At 38.4% G+C, this 23,658-nt stretch overlaps 1 protein-coding gene across 3 annotated transcripts in view; it reads left to right on the top strand.

Annotated features, from left to right (window-relative positions):
- Nucleotides 1–23,658, top strand: part of srrm3 (serine/arginine repetitive matrix 3) — a 105,227-nt gene that overhangs the window by 46,767 nt on the left and 34,802 nt on the right. For all 3 annotated transcript variants that reach the window (XR_002917881.2, XM_024261664.2, XM_024261665.2), the window contains exons 2-3: nucleotides 7,804–8,108; nucleotides 21,077–21,178. Coding sequence is in view for 2 of the 3 variants with exons in the window: in XM_024261664.2 (XP_024117432.1) it covers nucleotides 7,816–8,108; nucleotides 21,077–21,178 (395 nt within the window). In the remaining variant the exon portion in view is untranslated. The remainder of the gene's footprint in view (nucleotides 1–7,803; nucleotides 8,109–21,076; nucleotides 21,179–23,658) is intronic.

The following is a 23,658-nucleotide window of genomic DNA, read 5'->3' as shown; positions in this document are numbered from 1 at the left end:
TTCTTTTTTCATTGAGTTTCTCCTCTAAATCAGGTGTTTAAGCACCTGATTTTTAAAGCGTGTCTTCTCTCCCTCACACTCTGTAGATCTGTCGGTAACAAACAGCTGCGGAGGAATAATCCGGTCGGACCGAACCATTTTAAATTTAGAGGAGGGGGGTCCGGTGACGACGTTTCCAAATCAAAATACATAAACATCGTCACCTTGACATTAAAAATAAAAGTATTTGCGATTATATATTGGTTATTGGTTTACTGAAATAGTGTTTTCTGTTTTGTCCTTTTGTCATCATTCGGGGCCTCCGTCCCCCCCGCTCTCAGTCTGGGCTCCTAGAATCAGCTGCTCCGTAAGAAGAGGAAGCGCGGCTCTTCCGGGGTTTTCTCCCGTGTTATTTAACACGAAAGTTTATCGCAATAGTCTCATTTCACTATCGAAAAAAGGTAATATCGCGATAACGATAATTATCGTTTTATCGCCCAGCCCTAACAGTAGCTTTGAAAATTTCTACAACATCATCAAACCAATGCAGTCTGAACTGGAATCATCTTCGTTGTGGTTTGAAGTTGTCTAAAGTCAGGGTACCCTGAACATGCTTGATCCTGTCTGACTGCTGCAGATAGTGGGGTTTGATGTGGTTCGTTTTTGGATGCTGAACCAATTAGGAACAGAAGATGCTTTAAGACTTTTTGGATCACAGACCGACATTGAGGCAACGTCTCGTCAGTGACCAGCGACGTTTTACTGTTGGTTTATTAAATATTTGGCCAGCATTAGTCAGAAATTGAGTGACGTCTGAACAATTTAACGATTATTTTTCTTTCTGAAAACAGCTGTCTAATTATTCCCTCAAGATACTTGTTTTAGTGAGACATGAACCTCTTGTTTAACAATTCTGCCTTCCTCTTCAGTGGTTTGAAGATTCTGCTGGCGGTTCTTCTTCACCTCAGTCCTTTTTAACTCACTTGAAAGATTAAATCTTTAAACTTTTGGCGTGAGTCGGTGATCATTTTGACTCATCCAACACCAAACTGTTGTAGACACCAATCTTTAAGTTGGAGACAGACATTACTCTAAAAAACCAAACTTGAAATAACAGCACATCTAGAACAAGGATAGGCAAGTCTAGGCCTCAAGGGCCGCTATGTCTGCATGATTTCCAGATATCCAAGCCTGACTCGTGACTGATTACCTGGTTCAGGTGTGTCCAGCCAATTAGAACACGCCAGAGAAGGATATGTTGGAAAACATGCAGGAATGTGGAATTGCATATCACTGATCTAGAACTTTTTAGTTCTCACTCTTACAGGCTGGTTTACCAAGGGTGTACTAAGAGTGCAACATTGTTTGCACATGCGGTTTGTGTAGATTTTCATTAATAAACTATGAATAACTACATTACAAAGTGTGTTTACATGTAAGTCCTTTTTAACCAGCAAACACAGGAAGTAAGTCTGACCATTCTCATCAACTTTTATCGATTCAAAGAATTTACAATATTTGTGTGCATAATAAAAAAAGAAACCCCTGTCACTGCATTTTAATTTAACTTTAAAGTCACTTGCCAAACCCACTTCTTTATTTTCTAACTAAACTAAATCTCTTTAAAAAGAATGGTTTGACGTTGAGTTGATGTATTTCCCTTCGTGTGTGAGTTTTAAAATCTTAAACATTCTGCTCTTGTTTGTAGATTTCCAAATGTAAAATGGACGAGGCACCAAACCAACCAGTCCTTTTCCTATGAACTCAGCTGATTTTTTCAACATTTCAGTACATTTGTCTCCAGATTTGTGCCACAATAATGTATACAGCCCAATATTTACGTTCAATTACTTTTATTAATAACAATTGTTGTTAACAAAAAGAAACAAATCAATAGCATTAGCATAAAAAGCACAATGACACGACGTGGTTTGAATGATGAACAACCATGTTTTTTTAATCAATATTTGAACATTTTTATGTACTTTTCATTATCAGAGCTAATTTTTTGGGTACTTTTTGTGTATTTTACTTCTTTTTCTGGCAGGAGGGAGAAAATTACAGGATTTTTAAATTACATTATGTTGGACATATAATGTTAGGTAGTAAAATCATGTTTTATGGTTTCTTCTACTCTTCGCTTCCAGGACTTCAACTGTGAAACTTTAGTGATCTCAATCTGAAGTGAAAATATCCAGTATCTCTTTAGTCTGGTACACTGAGGGCTAAATGTGAAAATACTAATTATCTCACTGTGGCTGAAGTTATGTAAATTTCTCTCTTATGTCTCATTAACCTAATGCAACATTAGATTGCAAATGAATCCTACATTTTTCCGCTGCACGGCCACTCTGACTGTTATCTTTATTAATTGAGCTGCAAGAGCATGATCCATCTTCTGCATGTCTGAGATGAGTCAGCCCTGTGTGGGCTGCTGGCGACCATGTAATTGAGGGATCAAAATGCTTGAATGGAAAGTACAGCAGCGCTTCCACATGCAGTGAAGGCAGGCACTCTTTCCTCTCATTACGGCCGGACCTCGGCAGCGCCGGCTGCCTTTGTTTCTCTTGTCTTGTCGGGGTGCGGTGTCAGCAGTAGGCAACTTTCAGCCGCAAAAGAAACATGAGCAAGAACAGACAAGTGCAGCCATCTTCTTTGCCCGACGAAGAAAAGGCAGGAGCTAATAGCTTTTAATTTCCAACAGCAATCAGCTTCACTGCCCCAAAGCGGGATATTGAATTTTCAAGTGGATATTATCTCTTTGTCATTTGAAATAACTTATTATGAAGCTTTGTGTGCGTTTGAACAGCTTCACAATGCATAATGACTAATTACGGGGCGTGATTGCCTTGATGTGGCGGTTGTATTTACCCTTGCAATAATAACAGAAGAGGCTGGTTCCAGCTTTAATACAGTGGCTGGAGATAACCTTCAATCCCTTTAGAGGACTTGTTCACAATTAACTGCGCTGCCTTATCTTCTCGCTGACAACCTCCTCTTTCTGCTCATGTTATGTCTCTTTTTACAATTGAATAATTTAGCTGTTTTAACTTGAAAGGAAGCAGATTTTGTGCTCCGTCTGTTCCTTATGAACAGAAGGAACAATGGTGGAATATATAATGAGGCTGCTTAATGTGTGCAGCGGTTTCACACGCGAGCGCTCTGCTTGCATGTGGCGTTGTGGACATTTTTTTTTTCCCCAGATTTGTTGTGATGTCTTCATTTCATTTTAGCTCATTAACACCAATAAATCAAGGCTGAAATGTTTGGAGACTGGTGTATTGGTTAATCGATGTAACAGTCTAAGACCAGTAAAAATCTAGTGAACGTTCCCCACGTCCCGCTGAAGGAGCCAGAGCTCGACACTCAAACACACACACAGGCTGGCGCTGATCACTGGATGAGGACAGCAGGTCAAAACAATAAAAAGAAAAGACTCCCGAAGTCTTCACAAAACCCATAAAACACCTCTGGCCTGGCAAAATATTTGTTATCGTGAAATGTCTGACTTTGCCCCCCCATGGGATGTTGTCATGACAACGACGAGGACAGTGGAGCTGCAGAAACATTTTTGACCTGCAGCCACAAAAACTGCTGCGTGTTACTGATGATCAAAGTGTCACATGGTTGTGAACTTTAAATACACCCATAGAAAAGTTGAATAAATACACATCTATTAACATTATTTAGAGAAATAAAAGTGTTAGAAATGTATGAATATAAAAGGGGTATTTAAAACTACAGACTTAACTACATTATCTTTTTATTGTAATTAATATAACATTTTGAAGTGAAACTATCTTGATGACAGCAAATAATGTGAGTAAACCTCATAGCTACTCTTATTTTATACAAAACCTAATGTAGTTCACTTTCTGCTTATCCCTTTCGGGGTCACCACAGCGTAACAGCACCCACTGTTTCGCATCAGTGATTTGGCAGAGTTTTTACGCCGGATGCCCTTCCTGACACAACCCTGTACTTGAGGGGCACAGAAACCCAGTTGGACATGTTGTTCACAGTTTCAAAAATCAATCGCATATTCATATAGATAATTATATTGTCAAAGTTTAGCATGCTATGTTTTGCAAATATTTTCCAATGATGGGATCTTATCCAATACTTTAACCGCTTGATTATACAGCGATTTCAAAGGTCTTGTTGTCTCATATGCTTGAGACCAGCATGATCTACAATAACTAAAATGAGAAAGAATCATTGCATCTAGGTAGATTTACCACTGGGAATTATTTTACAAAAGATAAAATATAGTTGGAGTGGGACTTTAAAGCTTTTGCTCTCACAAAGACTCAGTCTTGGAGTCATTTCAAGTCTCTTTTAACAAATGAAAGCATTTTCCTGCTTCATTCTCCCCCTGTGAGCGTTTGCAGATGAGAGATTGCTGTCTTTGAATATCAAGGCTTGATTTACTGTTTAATAGATTCGGCGATGAGACCTCCTGCTGTCCCGCCACCTGCTCTGCCAACCGAAAGCGTCGTAGCTACGCACACATTCGCGGTTCGTTTACCAGCATTTCAAAACAAAAGCACATTCCTATTAACCAGTCAAACAGGAGCAAAAGCCACTTAAGCACACAGAGCTGTCTGCTCACACCTCAATGGTGAACAGAATGAAGAAGTGGGGCGGGTTCTGGAGCTCTGTTTGTCCACCTGTCGCTTCATCTTCTTCAGCTTCCTCCAAGTGGGACACTGATGGAGTGGATCTTTTTTGGCTCTCCGTTGAAAAATGAAGCCATTAGTTGCAAAGGGAGAGAAGTGGTGCATCTGAGGCTGGTGGGCAACATTTCCCCTCTTTCTCCACCTTCAATATACCATAAAAAGAGTCATCCATCTTGATCAGCAGAGTCCATGCAGCACTTGTTCCAGGTGCCTTTTAATTCAGCTAAATCAGTCTCATCATTTAGGGAGTAAACGAGGCTGAAACAGACAAGGAATAAAGACAAAAAATCATGTCTTTATCTTGTGAGATGCTCTTTATTTTGCACTTTTTCATCTAATCTTTAGTGCTTTGTGCCCTCGTTCCATGGTGTGTATGTCATATATACGACCTTTACAGTTAACATCTTACCCATCCTTTAGTGGAATTCAGGCTCTAAGAAAAAAGAAATGCTGTTTCCTAATCTGCCTTCAGCGACTTCAGGGTCACTGATTCATGCAGCGGAAACGGCTGCCAGGGCTTTCTCTGGCCATGCATGTTTGTGCATGCAGCACCCTGATGTGTGCGAATGTTTGCAAAATGCACTGCTCAGTTAATGCAAAGCCTCCACAGCCTGTCCAAAGAGGTCTGCATCAAACCACAGACACTCACCTTTAGACCTCTGGGATCTCTGACGTGCTGCTGGGCAGACAAGAGATATATACATTTATATCGACACATACACATTTTGGGTATTGTTTTGTTAAAGAACATTGAATGCTTCAGTGAATGAATAGTTCACATCAAAATAATTTTTTTTGTCCAAAGTTACTATTATGAGGGGTTGTAAAAAGCAATTTATTCTGAACCCCTTACAGAACTATATTGTCACACTTACATACATTTGCACTCTTAGTATGGAAAGGTTTGACGTTTGGATAAAGATCAAAGTGCTGAAACAATTGAATAAGTAAAAAATATATCTATTTCACCAGATGTAAGGTTAAATCTAAGTAGGCCTAAGTACATATCTTCATGAAACTACAATAATATGACTTTTAAAATCAGAAATAAAATGTTTTGGAATACATCTCTTTAAAGAATAAAATACAAAATAATTGAATTACCTTGTTTAATAAATTATTCTGGATTTGAAACCAAAGCTAAAAAAAATGTGTATAACTCTTGGTTATAGTGAGATTTTTCAATCTTTCTTAAATTTTTTTGACTAAAGTGGAATGTTTGTCTAGAGCTGATGAGACACAGTCTATGTGGGCTATTCTGCTGCCAGTCCAAATACGTTAATCAAAACAAAATCAAATCTGTTTTTCAAAAAAAATAAAGAAATTCATCTTAATGTTATTAAGGATTAAAAAGGATACGGTTTAGTATTAATGAGGATTTGAGGATAGTTCGGCAACATTTTTTTTATTTTCTTGTTTTTTTGTCCTCAAACCCAAATATTTTGGAAAATAAACAATAATAAACAAATATTACCAACATTTTCTTTTGACAATACTATAGTTTATCTCATAAGTAAAAATAAAACATATTCAAACATTATTCTATGCTTTGCCCAATTCAATTTGCATAAATATTAATGTACAGCCCTGCTAAAAAAAATAGGAGAAATATTAGTGAATTTAAAATATAAATGGAATCATTCAAACTGGAGCCAAAAAATCTATTTTATTGTATTTATTTATTCATTTAATTTTTAATTTACTTGATTTAAACTCTTTTAATTAGTCATTCTTGTTAATTACGCCAATCTTTTTTTATCTTTTCTTGTATTTACTTAAAAATATTTGTTCTAACATTTTATATTAAACACTGTTTGTAAAAATTCCAATTGTTAAATTAAGAAAAAAAGGAAAAAGAAGAAAGTTTTGTTTAAAAGGAAAGAGACAATTTTCCACGCCAAGAACCACAGGAAGTTCTGCCCTAAACAGGAAGCGAGTTTTAATATTAAAATACTTAAAATTATTTCGCATCATAATTCAATTTAGAACCGTATCAATAGAAAAAAAAATAAAGAGGAAAAGAATGAAATTAAAATCAAGTCAATCATAAAAAGGAATGTTTATGTCATCTTTATGGATTATGTTAAATAATAGTTTGATTTTTAAGAAATTGCTCTTCTGAATGATTCTTCAGGTATTAATAAGACATTGTGTTCTTTTTCAATGTGATTTACTTCATGTTAAGGTGATTCCACCTCTCAGCCAATCACAGCACGACAAACGATCTTCTGTTTCAACTCTACTGTACTTTAACTTACACTACATATATATACTTCTTTAAATTACTAATATACTTGTCTTACATATAAGTGAGAGTGTATGTAGATGAGTGAGTGTTTTTATGTGTATGTTTGAGATGTGTATATGAGCAGTTCATATTGGAATATGTCTTATCTGGCCTTAAAGCTCCATCTCTTCTAGTTAACACATAAATGCTTCATAACTTCTAACTTCTGCTTTGCTAAAATTTTTTATTGGTCACAGATGATTATCAGTCTATTTAGGAATAACATTCAGTGACTGCATTGTCCATATTTTATAAGATATTATTGTTAAATGTCAAACATACACAGTTTTAAACATCAACTAAAAATGAACTTTTGCAGCATTAAATTTAAATACTCACTATTTGGTGCTGTCTTAAATTTTTGTTCTTAATTTGTTCTATTTTAAAATGTTCTTTTTATCACTCTTTTTATTATAAAGCACTTTGGCGTTGGCCTGATTGTACAGTACTATACAAATAAAGTTTATTCAAATGAACTCTATGCAGACAAAAACGGAGCTTGATGTTTTTGTTCTTGTTTTTGTTTCATGCCTTATTTACACAAATTACAATTATCTATTTTTGAATACATTGGATTAGGGGGGATTACTGTAATGACAGCAGAGATGTGCTTTATAAACTTTAATAGTTAAGGGTTTTGTGGTCAAACTATGGTTTTTGGTAATTAAAGAAAAAACTTTTTTCACTCAATTGTGTATCATCTTTGCAAAATATGCTTAAAAATACAATTTGCTTGGTTTTAAAAGTGGATAAGAATGAAGCCTTTCACCAAAAAAAGGAGAATATTCTTGAATATCTGTGTTTTTATTCTCACATCTGATTTCAGCTAACGTTTCCCCTTTCTCTGTGTCTGTCCAGCCTGAAGTAATCATGTACGATGCCACACGGGTACCATCTCCTAAAGATGGTGCAAACGGGATGGCGCAGCCCGCGCTCCCCGCTGGATCAGAACCAGGAACGGCTGCCGGATTGGCGGGGACGACTTCCTCTGCGGCGCTCCAAGAGAAAAGTGAGGAGGGACAGCCGGGCACGGAGGAGGAAGAGGAGTCTAAAGTGGAACCTGTCCTGGTGAAGAAGCCACACAGAGAGATCCTGGACCACGAGAGGAAGAGGAGGGTTGAACTCAAATGTATGGAGCTTCAGGAGATGATGGAGGAGCAGGGGTAAGTGTGATGGTTGCAAAATCTCCTTTAAAGGCCCACACCGATCATTTACTGATCTGTTCTAAAAGCATCCCCAGCAGCCTTTTAATTTTGATTATGTTGTGTGAGAGCTCAGATCAAGGAGCTTGTGAACCACCCAGCAGATTTTCTACATAAAAAAAATCTTTTTCTATAAAAAAAAATTCTATAATCTACTACTGCTTCACAATGATTAAATGTTAGCATCAAATGCTAAATCGATTTATCTCTTTTATGAACCGGTTATTGATCTTTTAAGCTTAAATCGATTCAAATCGATGAATCGATTTTTTTCAACCCCGCCTAGTCCAAACACAACTTAATGATTTGATTTTTTGGAATACGGTGCAGCTGCCAAAGCTCTCTCCAAAAAAGTGTGACCGCATAGCTTGATGTCAAGTAATATTCATTTCTTTTTAAAATAATAGGAGATTATCTATCCAGTCACAGCCAGAAAAGATGGAGCAAAAAAAACTGACTCTGAGATGTGCACATGAGATCACAAGCAGCCCCAAAAATTACATTCAGCGTCTGTGTCCTGCCAACTCAATTCCATTTTCACAACGGGAAGGGAAAAGACAGATGTGTCGATGGCTGAGTGGAGTAAATGTAAGGAACAATCATTTTTGTGAGGTATCGCCTCTTTCTGCTGCACGGAATGAAAATGTGATGACACTGATCTGCCGTTTGGCTTTCTTAAAATGACTGTGAGGCAAGCTAAAGCTTCCAAACATGACAGAATCACAGCATGTGGAGGGGAAGGACTCTCAGCAAAGAACTTAATCTGGCAACTGCATTGCATAGTTGGATGAAGCATGGTGTCCTTGTCACTTCCACTTGCACCTGTGCAGAGGTAGTGACCCATTGCATCACGGGACTCTGCTAGTGCAAAGACACAGAATGTGCTGGTAATTCTTAGCCCATAAAATCATTTGACAAAAGAAGAAAGGTTACTATTGTTAAGGTTATGGTGTATGTTATTAGAAAAGCGGCGTGAGACGTAATTCTTAAAACAGAATTCTCTGAAAAATAACGTCAGAACACCACAACAAAGCACAATAACAAGACACAGGAACTCATTGAAATGTGGTCAAATGAATTCTGGCTAATTAAAACAACTTAACGTGATCCACATTGGTTCTCACTGTTTTCCCGGCAATTTATACCTCATAAACATTTATTAGTAGGGATGCAACGATTCAGTCAAGGCACCCCGTGTGCACGCCCGGGACGGGATGACCAATCATGCGGATCTTGAAGAGAAATTAGTCAGAAAGGATGAAAGAGAGATAATAAAAGAGAGCACTATTCGCGGAAAAGTTCAAAGTCCCACTATTTGTCACACACCTTGATTTGTGAAATGTTTTCTCCGCTTCTGTCCCATCCCCTGGGGGAGCGGTGAGCTGCAGACACAGCCGCGCTCCGGAACCATTTGGTGGTTTAACTCCCCAATCCAACCCTTAATGCAGAGTGTCAAGCAGGGAGGCACTGGGTCCCATTTTTAGAGTCTTTGGTATGGCTCGGCCGGGTTTTGAACCCACGACCTTCCAATCTTAGGGCGGCCACTGAGCTGGTCTCAGAAAAAGTCAGGAGGGAAACGGTCACGTCCGTTAACACGACCAACTCTCACTGCTTTTCTCCTTCAGAATCTGCTGGAATTTCGTTGATTGGGTTAATAATTTAAAAAATACAGTAAATCAAAGAACATAAACACTGGAGCTCCAGTGTTAAAGGGTTAAAGTAAAAACAGAATTAATCAAACTAAAGTCTACAGTCACCCACTCTGAGATTTATTGTTGCTGGATTCCCTCTTTCTTCCACACATGCTGTTCTGTGAGGAACCTCAGCTAGTCTGTCAAAGACCATAATTAATGACGAGCTTTGTAATCCTATGTTGGTACACAGAGAGTTCACGCTACTGCTGATACCCTCGTGGCATTTTACTCCTATCACATTCCTCATTCAGAGAAAGCCTTGATATTTTATAGGAGGGGGCTTTAATTGAATAAAAGTGGAGGTAATTAGGGAAGTTTTGTCAGGTTTGATAGAGACCAAACAAAAGGTGGAGGAAAGAATAAGGCGCTGAATTAGACTTTTGGTTCACTCGTTTTCATCTTGTTCTGACTTACTCAAGCATGACTGCTCTAGTCAGGGAGTTGGACCTCATTAGCACTGCCTGGTAATAGTGGAGCTGCTGCAGATAGATGTAGGGGTAAAGATGCTTTTCTATGATGAGAGGAGTGCAAAATAAAAGAATGATATGGGATGGAAGTAGCACAAGAAGGCTGGACTCGGTCGCTGACCAGCACTCAGAATCTCAGCTAAAGGCTTGCCGCCTCTCAGTCGAGCATTCAGCTTCTGGACAGGCCCATCTTGTTAAGCTTCGATAAAAGGAAGATCTTACTCCCAGCTTGACTCAGCACGGCAGCCCTCCGGCTTTAGTTTCCAGTGTGTCCTTTTACATGAGAAGGATTAAGAGGCAGCATGCGATAAAAGCATTTACAGAGGTTGCTACCTCTGTAAATGTAAAACCCCAGCCTCCAACATCAGCCCAGAGCTGGTCCTGAGCAGGAAGTGCAGGTTTAAGCAGAGGAGGGGGGTGAAATATCGAATACTGCTGCCCTTTCCACACACCCAGCTGAGTGCACACACTCCCATTCCCCAGTTCAGCTGCACTTCTCTCCTGTGAGAAGACCATGATAAATGGTCCGTCTGAGTGATCGCCTCACCACAGGAGCCAATTAAAGCGGCTCGCCGATTTAAGCAGCCTGTTCACTTAGCAATCCAAAGACTGGCAGCCTCTTTCATTGGTTTGTGCAGCGAGCGTGCCGCTGCTTCAGGGGATGTGGCCATTTTAAGCTTCCAAGACAAGCTGGAGGCCCGATACATCAAAGCATTTATGCATGATGTTTGCCTGAGGAGCATGTTGTCTTGTCCATGTGAATCACTCTGAAATGGGATAGTAAAGACCTGAAGCAACTCCATTCTGTCCTTCAAAACATGTTGAAATTGTTCCTACACATATACCTGCCTTGAAGCAGCTTAAGGGATGAAAACATCCCTCTAAGACTCTTTCAGGGTATCTGTATATTATGTCCAATAATGGGAGCAATTGGATCCTCTGTGGTATACGAGTCTTTTTTCAAGCTTTTTAATGAGCTTTCTTCATTGGTGCTTCGTTCACACAGAAATGCATTGTGGAGGAAATTAACATTCCTGCACATTCTATTTTGCCTCAAAAGGGAACTGAATCAAATTAATTTCCTATAAAAAAATATTTTCCGAGCATAAATGTCCATGCTGGTGACGTTTTCTTTTGTGATAAAAAAAAAAAAATAAAACGGGAAGGGATGTATAATGATGCAGGTTTGAATGAAACCAGAAGAAAAAATAACTGACTGGCTAAACTAAACTCTGCGTTTTCTATTGAATCAGTAGTGTAGGTAGAAAAACTTCTCACTAGAGAGAATTGTAACACGAGAAGCTTGGATCTTCTCAAGAGAGCAGCTCTGAGTCTTAGCTAAAACTTAAAAGGACCTCTTCACTGAAAGCATTTGTCTTTGTAAGATTTTTTAAAATAAGTTGTAATATCTTGCCCTTTTAAGACAGAATTCGATTTTGAAATTACATTTATGTAAATTACTCTGGAAATTTCAAATATGACTGAAAATAAGTGTGTTTATAATAAATGGTCTATATCATGCTATTCTATTTCAGAGTCAACTTTATCCACATATATGATAATGTATTACCTTTGACACACTAAAGACATTTTTTAAAATGAAATATGAATTATTTCTGTGAACTCTTTTCCTCCCTGGAAGTAAGACACCTCAATCTCTGAGGCTCCACCTTTTACTCCTTGTGGGTGCCGCCCATTTCATGACATCACCCTGGAGCCGGCCTCCGCAGCGTGTCACCAATAAAAAAACAAGCAACATCCAAACTTTTGCTGCATATAAAATGAAAGCGTCTTGCTGATCACTGCTAGCTCTGCAGATAAAGTGTGTGTGTTAGTCTGGGGGTGATGCTGGGAGCGTAGACTCTTCCTGTAAGGGGCTGTTCTCACTTTATGACATCACAATGTAACATCACTCATTTTTGTGGATTGGGAAGGGCTGGTGCTCAGAGAGCAGGGTTTTTGAGGAATGCTCAGAGATGCATTGATGGAACAAAATACCGCTTTGGGGTTGTTTTTGTGAAGAATTAACATATTTATTATACTTAAAAGCTTACAAAAGTTGATCTTGTTAGATATAGGTCCTTTAAAATATCTTATGTTTCACACTAAAAGATTAAGATCAACTTTATAAATCCATGTGGGGAAATTCAGTTGTAGTAGTAGCACAATGCATAAATACAAATATACTGGGGAGAAAAACTCCTATGTACATGTACACACATTGCAGAAACAAATTAATATAAAATACAGAGTTAAAGTAACAGAGTTGAAAAGCACCTGAGATCATGCATTGGTGTGTTTTTTTACCTGGCAGTTACATCTGAGTTATAGAGTCTGATGGAAGATGGCGGGAATTACTTCTTGTACCGCTCCTTAAAGTGGCGGGGTTGCAGGAGTCTGCTGCTGAAGCTGCTTCTCCACAGATTTATAGAGTGGGTTGGAGGGATTGTCAATGATGGTCAGCAGTTTAACAGTTTAGGGTCCTCTGGATTGAAAATGAATAGTCGTTTTTCAAACTTGTATTATATGGAGGGTGCAACTAACTGTAAAGCGTAATTAAGTGAGACAAAAGAGTCAGAGATAAATCCTTCAGTCAGTCTGACTTTATTAGCTGCATTCAAAGTATTTCTAAACCTTGTTTGCAACACATTAAAAAAACATACTGATACAGCTAAACCAATGATACTGTGACTACACAAACTTGTTAGTAACACGTAAAAAAACATAGGCTATGTCCGAATCCAACCACTAACCCCTAGCTACTAAAAAACTATATACATCTAGTGCCCTGGATTTCACCATTTAGCAATTTGGACACCATGCTCACTACTTTTCTTTCTTTTTTTTAAACGCTGAATATGACAATACAGATTTCACAAAGTGAAAATCTAATAAATATAAACATTTTACGATGTCTATTTGTGACCCCATTGTGTTCTGATGATGAAAATGTGGATGATTCATTCAAATATGATATTTAAACACGTTTTTTTGACAAAAATTATTCAACTGCAATGCATTGTGGTCTGTATTCACTAATGTAGTGAGCATCGATGCACGCTAGTTTTTTGCAAAGACTTCTGGGAAATTTCTAATGCTCTCTATTTTAGAATTGTGGATAGCATTAGAAAATGTCAAACGCAGTATAGAGTGCACTATGTAGTGAGTAGGGAAGGAAATCGGACATAGCTACAGTCTGACACCACTACACGTTACTTGCGTTAGTTGTGTTTGCCACGTTAGCCGCATTAGTGTATTCACAATACCTGCAACTCCCAATCTTGTTGGCAAAACACAAAAAATGGATGTATACCGCTATTCTGTGACTACGCTTACTCAAAAACTTGTTAGTAACACGTTAATAAACGCAGTCTGACACTGCTACACATTAGCTGCATTCGCGTATTCACAATAAAACCCAATGTTGCTTGGAACTCATAAACAAACTGACATTTTGACAGAGCGTGTACCTCTCTAAATCGCTTTGACATCAGTAAACACAACCAGAATGAATCTATTGATAAGGAGCTCCTGATTATAAGATGCAGTGTCTTTTTTGAAGAAAATTAAGGCTCTTAAGTGCACCTTATAATGTGAAGAATATGATATATTAATGTTTTAACTGGAGATCCCAAAAAGAACAAAAAGGAAATTTTTAATTTTTAATTTGGTTGCATTAGGAGGCTTTTCTCTTTTTTCCAGACTGATATGTCTGACCTTTCTTGTAACTGTCAGCTAACCTTTATTTGAATGTTAAGGGGATCGACTAACATCCATTTCGCTCTAATTTAAACCTTTTTTTTTAATTTTCGCTGTCAAATAGAAATTTCCAGACTGCTGCCTGCATAGACTCACAGGTGTGCAGCGCTGCCCAGGGACAAGTTGCAGAGAAAAGCTCTTCAAACAAGAAACATAGAAGCATCACTGGCAGATTGAGTGAGCACTGGCTTGTGCCACACATTGGCTCTCCTTGAATCAATGTCTATTACCATAAGGATGGTCTTGAGGCCAGCTATTCATTTTCCTGGATTGTGATTTAATGGGGAAAAACCGTGGGTGCTTGGTACTGTCTAATTACTCTAATCAAGTTCTTTAATGGTGGTGATTTTTCAGGGCTGCGGCGTCATGGAGGACTTCGCTCAAATGGGTGTCATCTGTTTCTTTCTGTCCAATTCTCTGGGACATCTACTGATCCAGGCAATGTGCTTGGGCTCAGTGGATTTCATTTGATCCCACTTTAATAACTTTGGCCTCTTTACAGTCTTTTGTAGCCATAAATACACTCAAAAACAAACAAGTGTCTGTGGATTGTGATGATGTGATGATGATAAAGACGGATATTTTTTCATGCTCCTTCCTTAATGGTATCTGGCACACATCCAATGTGAAGCCATTTACAGTGATTCAGAGCCCACCATGGATTTTAGCTTAACATCTGTTCACTAAAATGCACCACAGAGGTTTGGCAGGTGGTGCTTGTATCAAGGGTGTGCTCTGGCTCTCAGTCCACACAAACCTGGATGAATGAAGCGAGCAATCCTGAAGGATGAGGCTTTAACCTCTACTCATCCGGGAGGATTCTGCTAGCTGGCCTGTGAAGCCTCATCTCTGCTGGACAAACACTCTCTGACTTGATCAGTCTCCATGCTTTGATGCAGTGTTGCACCCCCAACATGAATTACACTAGTTACACAATAACAGAGATGTTGCTATTTACAGAAGTGCTTTTTCTATTTGGTCTGAATTTCAATAAAATAAATAAAAGTTCCTTTCAATAATAGTAATATGAATGATAAGAAACTATATTTTCATTAGTTTGATGTCTTCTACCTAACAAATTAAGACAATAATAACTATAGCCCCCAATAATAAAAATTGACCATGTCAAAAGCGGGTTTTTCCACCATTTGCTGCAATTAAAACTTAACAGAGACATCTCATGCTCCTCTCCAGACTCATGATGTTCTGAGGCTCTTCCACACGTGCTACATGCAGTTCTGCAGATCACTTGGGTTACGAACATCCAATCCTGCTTTAGTTGTCCCACATGTGCTCAATGGCAGTGGTCCCCAATCTTCTTCAGGCCACAGACCGGTTAAAATTGGAGAATGTTTTCACGGATCGGTCTCAACGGGGCTGAAGTTGACATTTTCAATCTTCTGGTTTATGAAAATCCATTTTTAAAATAAAATTGTTACAAGAGATTTTTTTTTTAAGTCTAAAAATATCAGTAGCTATGTTACAGATGATGATGATTCAATGAAATAAAATTGTTGATTTCAAGAAGTCGTTTTCGATTTGAAAAAAAAAATCCATAAAGGAAACATTACATGATTTTTTTTCCTCATAGAATGCTATTTTAACATCAATCCAGGCTCCGATTATCTTTTATGTGTTTACATGAATCCTCATCTATTGGGTATTTTTTCAACACAAAGGAACATTTTCTGTGCTAAAGTTTCTGAATGGATGTCTACCTAATTTCAGCCTTGCAGTAGGATAACTCTCAAATGTTTCTTTTACAAGTTTCTACTACTTAATTTGATTGAATCTTCATTCTCTGTAAAATGTTTGAACTTTGTAGTGAAGATTTTCCCTTTAACTGCAAAGTGGAGACTGACAATCGGACGCTGGCTTTTGCTCCGTCTGATTTTTAAAGTGTGATGGATAAATAAGGCAAAAAAAAAAAAAAAAACGAAGCAACCTAGTTTTTTCTAAATATAAACTTTAATCCACTGTGTCCGTAACTTTGTTACCTGCTTGTGTGAAACAGTCACAAGTCTGTCTCCGAGTATTAGAGTGGCTTCTGCTACATAAGAACTGTCTTGATAATTCCATATGTCAAGGAAAACTCACAGTTTTGCCTGCAAACAGCAACTTATTGTTCTCTTAAGTTGTAGGCTCTTCTTTGGTTTCCTCACTGACTCTTTTCTCCCAGAAGAAACTTTCCAAATATGTTTTCTTTGGTTTTTGCGTGTAGCTTTGAGCTACTAGCTTAGCAATCCAGTTAACCATGCAGGTAGCTGCGATAAGTCACATGACCAAGATGGATGTTGTGAACAGAATCCAGAAGTCTATCAAAATAAAACACCTTCCAGGATAAGAAAAGAAACTCAACGGAAATAATCAAAGTTAGTTTATTTATTTATTTATTTATTTTCCGTCTGCAGACTGATCCGCGGCCCGGGGGTTAGAGACCACTGCTCTATGGGGTTCAGGTCAAGGGTCATACCATATGAGACACTTCCACTTCCTGAAGTCCAGCTGTGACAATTCTGGCACCATGTGGTGAAACATGATGCTCCATGAACAAAATTTGGGGATGTACTGGTGGAATATGGGGGATGGGGGACAGTGACTGGTCCATCTACAAAAACCTAATCAGTTTTGTGCTGACTGATGATGTATATCCAGACTGTTGACTTCCTCCACCAAAACAAACCCTTTGGACCATTTTTGACCTCAGCATATTGCTCGCCTCACTTTCTCCAACAACGTTGACGAGCATCATATCTGTACAAGGTGACCTTATACTCATAAGTTAACAGGACAGTAGACCATTGCTGCATTGTCTTGGTCACATGGTCTTGTGTCCACTGCAAATGTTCACTGCAGTGTCAGTGGAGTCACCTGAAACATTTGTCTGGCATTCAACTCAACGTCTGGTAAACTGGTCTGATGCTGTGTGGCATTTGCTAAACCATGTCTGAGTGCAGAGGTCCTTAGGTAGTGGTCATGGTTGGTAGGTTCTGGTCCTGGGTCTATCACAAACTGACAGTAGTTCTGTGTCTTGATGCAAGTCTGAGACTTTGATGCAAGTCTGAGACTTTGAGACTCAACAAGTTCACCTGCAACATCTGACTGCCTGTTACCAACCTGAAGGCGCGCTATGACCGGGTGGTGCTGCTCGTCCTTTACTCAACATGGTCTGTTTGTGTTTGTTTAAATGATGAACTTAGAAGAACTTACTGACAAGATCAACTTTTTACACCCACAGATGCCACATTGTAAAGAATTTTCTTTTAGATTTTTTTTTATTTTGCTCACAATAAATAACACACACTGTACAAGCTGAAACCATTATGTGGAAAGCACAAAACAAGGTGTGTCTGTCACGCCAATACGATAGCCTCTATATCCCACAAATCTATAAACTAAAACAAACACTGTTTTTCACAATATCCCTAATTTTTTGAGTAGTGTAATTTAAGTGAAACATTTGGAAAAAGCTGAAGTGAAAAGATCTAGATATGATGTCAAAGTGAAACATCCGCATTGAGTGTGCGACATGGAGAAACTCAGTGTCGCTCTCTACCTCCATCATCAGCTAGCAGCTGAGAGGACACGACGGCTGCACAGTGATGGTTCCTGCTCCGCGTGAATGGAAAGCAATGAATATAAAGCGTGTGCTTCAGCCCTCCATTGTGCCTAGTTGACAGGTGCTGGCCGGAAAGATTGTCATGCAGCAGGACCAGGCGCTGCCGTCACACCAGCTGCCTTCCTCTCTGTGGGTCCCTCTTCCAGCTTTCTCTGTTTACCACAACACCTAATCTCATTCTCCTCACCGCCAATGTGCTGATAGCTACTGACTCAGAAAGCTTGGTATTGGCTGCTGTCGTTAATCACAGAAAAAGCAAACTCTCCTCAGATTAATGCCGTCTTCATGCCGATATGACCTGTCTATTTAGCTTATGAAATGAATCCTCCTGTAACCTGCAGTCGTGGAGGAGGAAGAATTCAATAAATTTATGGAACTCATGTTCTTGTCTACTTTTTAAAAATATTAAATGAGAAACAGTTTTTCATGTGTAACAAAGACACTAATTTCTTTTGTATGCAGGTCTCTGGGTATCATCCTGTTGAAAGCTGTTTGGGCTTGCAGAATGAAAATAATACCTTCCCCACCTACAGAGAGCTTGTGATGACAGATGTGGTGACAATTTTTATGAAAAATTGAGCTCATGAATGAAATTGGTAGTTATGATCCAATGACTTCACCTTTGTGGTACGAAAGGCTTTGTGAAATTCTTCCATCTGGTGTCATTCTCCCAAAGATGGCCATTATGATCCTCACCCATGTAGCCAACAAATGCAACTTTGACTTCTGGGTGGGATGAGTCCAAATAGTAAATATTTGTCTAGTAGAAAAGCATCTGTGGGTCAATCACTTGATACTTTTACTGCTAAAGCCTCAGTCACAACTGCCCTCAAGGGTTGATATGGGCAGTCTGTCATTGAAAATGAGCAAAAAACCTGTTTAGAGCACTCAGTAAGTCCATAGAGGTCAAATTTTTATGCAGGTTTTTTTTCTATGGGCATGCTGCATTAACATGTATTGAACATATAAACAACTCATTGGGATAACTAAGGTTAAAGTAGTTGAGATGCAGGTGTGTCCTGATTTTTTATTTTTTTAACCTCTCAAATCCTGGGCACTGCACAAAGTACTTTAGACAGTACTTTAGTACACAAAGGAATAAAATCACCAACCACAATTTCTCAAAAATCGCATTATCTGTAGCCACTTCTACAAAGCTTGCTGCTCCATGGCGTGAATAGGGTGCCAAGATCTCCTTTGATAGATGATGATAAGTTATAGTGCTGTGGCAGAAACTTGAATGTATCTGCTGTAAATCAAAGTATTGTGCACATCCATCACCACATTTTTGAATGACTTATCAAGTGAGTTGTTTGTGTTTATCTGCATAATTAGGATTTAATGGTAACTGTGTAATTACGAAATTGTGTTTTTTCAACATTTCTAGAATTTCGATTAAGTTTTATGCATATAATATTGTGCATATAATGCTAATGTAGAACTGAAAACCAGACACTTAAATACACTGAAGACAATTAACAGAAATGAAGGCAGCTGTGGATGATTAAGACGAAGCTGCGGTGTCTGACAAAACATGACAAAAATCAGCACTAAAAAAACAACATAATCCACAGAATCCTCACAGCAGTGGTTTAATGATAACATTATTGATCATTTTAACATTCTGGGGATAAAAGTTGTTGGATATCTCTGTCAAAAGTATTACCATCTGTATTAAACTTGGTGATCATGTCTGCAGCACAATGCCAAAATAAAAAGCCTCCTGTGTTTTATTGCTTTGGATGTCTTCTAAATCTATAATAAAGTGAATAAACTCATGTTGAGAAAAGTTTGTTTACATAAAAAAAGACAATTGTATCAATTTCACCTACAGAGGTCATATAGATGAGTAATTGTCTATTAGTACTTGATTTTAAAATGTTACTTAATTTTCATATTGTTTAAAACAGGGGTGTCAAACATCTGGCCTGCCAGATGGTTTAATCCAGCCAAGTCACGATGAGAAAAAATATAAGGTTGTTGTGAAAAAAAAGCAAGTTTCTTGCCCGTTCCTGAGGCGAGTTATGGGTCTTAAAAGTAATGGCTGCAATCCCCAATTCTTGGAATAGTCTTAACCATTTTTTTGTGTTTGATGACCAAGATGAAGGGTTGTTATGTCTTTTAGTAGAGCAGGAATGTTTTTATTGCAACTAATTAACTTAAATCAGATTAAATTGGCTCCAGCCATACTGCCACAAAAATAAAACACTCATTTGGTGGTATTTTCAGTTTCATATTTTATAAAGAACAAGAAAAATTAGAGCAACTTGCAATAATTATGAGCAGTGATTAATAATTAAATCTAGATTTAACATAATATGAGTGAAAATCCCTAATAATAATGTTTGATTCAGAGTTGCAGGGAATTTCCCTACGGTTTTGGGTTGCAGTTCTAAGTTAGGGAAGATATTAGGGAACAATTAAAGATTCAACAATTTTATCGTCCTTCAAAATATCTTGACATGTTAGAACTAGTTTGATGTACAGCAAAGATCCAGCAATTTCTACCAAATGATCAAATGCTGAATGAGCATATAAAAGTGAGGATGTGCAGTTATAACACCTGTCCAGCCCTGATGCTTGGCTCCTCGTCGTCCTTTCGCTGCTTTATTAATTTTTCCTTCTTCCACTCCAACTCTCCCTGCCATGTTTCTACACCTCTGTAGCTCGTTACAGCTCATTGCCTCAGCCTGTGCAGACGTGGTTTTCAGATGGTCCCTGCTCTGTGCAGTCCATGGAAAATCGAACACATTGCAGATCTGTCCTTTGAGAATCTGCTGAAATTGTTTGGATAGATCGGTTTTAAGTGTCCCAATCTTTCTTGCAGAGCTGTCTTTACTCTTGCTCCTGCAGCCTGGGATTCCTGCTTCTTGTTTTATTCACAAACTGCTAGGAATGTAGCCTAAAGCAGAACACAGTGCACACATATTTGCTAGCTTTGACTTATGTCATGCTTTGTCCCGCAAAGACCAAAGTAAAAAGTAAAAAAAGGTGTTTTACATTCACTTTGAAACAAAACAAATCCCTATTGTGTGTTGTTGTAGACGGTGTGAACAGCTGTTGTGTGTGACTTTGCAGGTAGTGTCCATCAGCTTGTTACGACTTGTTTCCTTCAGCTTAGCAGGTGAAGAGCGATTGCTTTCAGAATAAAAAAAATGACATGCTTTGCCAGCGTGCAGAGTGCTGAAGGTGACAGTGTCCTTCTAATATACATCATTGGACTGGCTGAAATTTGTAATGAGTAAGAGTGTCATTTTTGCTGTGACTGTGATGATGGAGGGCAGTTCAACCTTCATTCATCCCTGTTTTACAATTAAGAGCAGCATTTTTCTCAGTGTTTCCCTGCTGTCTAAGTCCGATTTTTGACTCTTTTTATGTTTGTCTTCTCAGGTACACGGAGGAGGAAATCCAACAGAAAGTGAGCACATTCAGACAAATGCTGATGGACAAAGAAGGTGTGATTACCAGAGATGGGTCCCACCCTCAGCCAGTGTAAGTGTCTTCACATCAATTCAAATTTACTGGACTCTTTATGTGATACAAACCAAGTTCAAGAAAATTTTGATTTTTAAATACATGTACAAAGTCAAATTAAATGGGAAAATATTTTAATTGGAGAAATTTCTCATGTTTACCTGCAAGATAAGACAATTTTTCATGCATTGCTTTTTTCATGCTGGGTGTATCTGGGACAGAAGCTTGTTTGTACTGGATAAGCAATCTAATCAAAAAAGTTAAAGATATCTGACCATCAAGATTAAGAGTTTATGAAGCTTTAGGCCAAATCTGAATTCTTCTCCTTAAATTTATCCCTATAAATGGAAAGTTGTGGAAAAATAGTGTCTTCAAGTTCAGATGTTTCTATGACGTCACCAATAGTCGTCAGTCAGCCACGTTAGCGCGTAGCTGCCAGAACTTGGAAAATACACATTTGTTTTAAAACTTTAAGAAGTCATGCTAAAACAAAAAGTCATTACATACATTTAAATTCAAACTTCTGTGCTTCAGAGCGCACCCACGTGAAGAAAAGTGTTTCTTAGTGGTGCAGGAAAAAATTCATTTTTAGATGCATCGATTATGATCCATAAATGATTCTGAATCATTTTATGAATTTTAATTAATTGAATCTATAATTGAATACTGTGATTTGAAGTGGAACTAAATGTGAAGTGTTTTCCACTCTGACATTTTTGAAGAGCACACAAACACGGTTGACCCTCCAGATCTCATCATCATACCGGCCCCAACTTCACTTAAAGCGACCGTTTGGAAGCAATTTCTCTTTCATAGTGTCAAGGGTCAATTGGTATCCTGGCAGGGGATAACTACCTTGGCACCACACCTGTGTCAGGAACCGCTCTCAGACCCATCTTTCGAGGTGGTCTCAGTTTGTTTACATTCGGACTGAACATCTGTTCGCTCTGAGATTCTTGAGTCTGAATACGAAACAAACCGAGAGCGGAACAACTGAACTGAAACGGCCACCGTACCCGACAGTCACGTGATGTAAACGCATTAGAAATGAGGTGATCGGTGAGCCGCGGACAAATGTAGAGCATTGATTGTCATGTTAGCCGAAAGGAAATAATTGGTCCAACTGTTTACTTGTTAGAACGTTTATTTTAACACCACTAAAAAACGTATAATTTGCTTTTCTGTCTCCTTACGCTCGGGCTGCTGCCATGACGTCATCTTAAAGCTCTTTTGTAGTTCCAACAGAATTCTCTTAAAAACAACGCCATATCACCACAATGTGGTCGGATGAATTAATGCTCAATAAAAACAACTTTTAACCCGATCCACATTGATTCTACCGACGTGTTTTTAGCGTGTGTACCTGCAGCGTCTCCAGTAACCGTCATGCAGGATTCCTCCACGGTACCAAAGCTACAGTAAAAAGTGTTGAATCTGGCCTTCATACAGAAGCTCAAAATCCATCAGTAAAATAAAAAGTTTGAATAAGTGAAAAATCCTGGCAAGCATTTGTAGATGCAGCGCATACATCTCTCCCTTCAGTTTTGCCACGCCCCCATAACTGCTGGCCAATGACTGAAGAGATCTTTAGTCATGTGGTTTTGTTTACTAAGTTTGGTTACGCTGAAGAGGCTTGGCCAGGCTCAAGGATGACGTGAAATGGGCAGGACCAACAAAGAGCGAAAGGCGGGGCCTCAAAGATCAAGTCATTTTACTTCCGGGTACTAAAACGGTCCACAAAAATTGCTCATATTTCATTAAAAATTGTTTTTTAGTGTTCTGAAGGTAATATATGATCATATATATGGATATAGTTTACTCTGAAAGGCTTAAGAAAATCATGGTATGGCCCCTTTAAAACCTCAATGTATATAAATATAATGTATATAATAATGTATGGCCTCGTCTGATTTTATAGAACACTTTCCCACTTTGAAACTGCCAATTTTAAATAAGTCTTGGTCCACAGGACCCAACAGCGCTTCTGAACATGACTTCCTTTCTGCATAGTAAAACTTGACTTAGGATTTGCAGATGGCACTGCAGATGATGTTATGCAATGCTCTTTCCTAAAACTTTGTGGAAAAAATGGAAAATGTATTTTTTTGGAAATGGCATTCCAATATTCCAGCCTCAAGTGCATCATCATATACAGTTATAGTTGTTCCAGGACAAATTTATCAAAATAACATAGTTGTTAATATTTAACCCAAAGTGATACTGTAATATGGTTTAAAATGACTTAAAGCAAGGCTTTATGGGTTGTCTTTCAAAAGAATGTTTGGCATTTTGAAGCCAACGAGGCTAAAGTTGGCACAGGGATTGTCAATTAGTGTCTCCCTCGTGCCCAAAGCTGGAAGAGGAGGAGAGAGTGCCTCATCTGGTTCAGGGAATTGCAGAGAGACAGAAACAAACCAGAAAAGGCCACAACCTCAGCTCTCAAACCCATAAGACGTGGAAACAGCAGGATGTAGACATGGCAGCGTCTGACTCAAGCC

The sequence above is a fragment of the Oryzias melastigma genome, linkage group LG14, assembly GCF_002922805.2.
Source record: "Oryzias melastigma strain HK-1 linkage group LG14, ASM292280v2, whole genome shotgun sequence".
Classification (NCBI taxonomy): Eukaryota; Metazoa; Chordata; class Actinopteri; order Beloniformes; family Adrianichthyidae; genus Oryzias; species Oryzias melastigma.
This window is presented reverse-complemented; position numbering and strand designations above follow the sequence as displayed.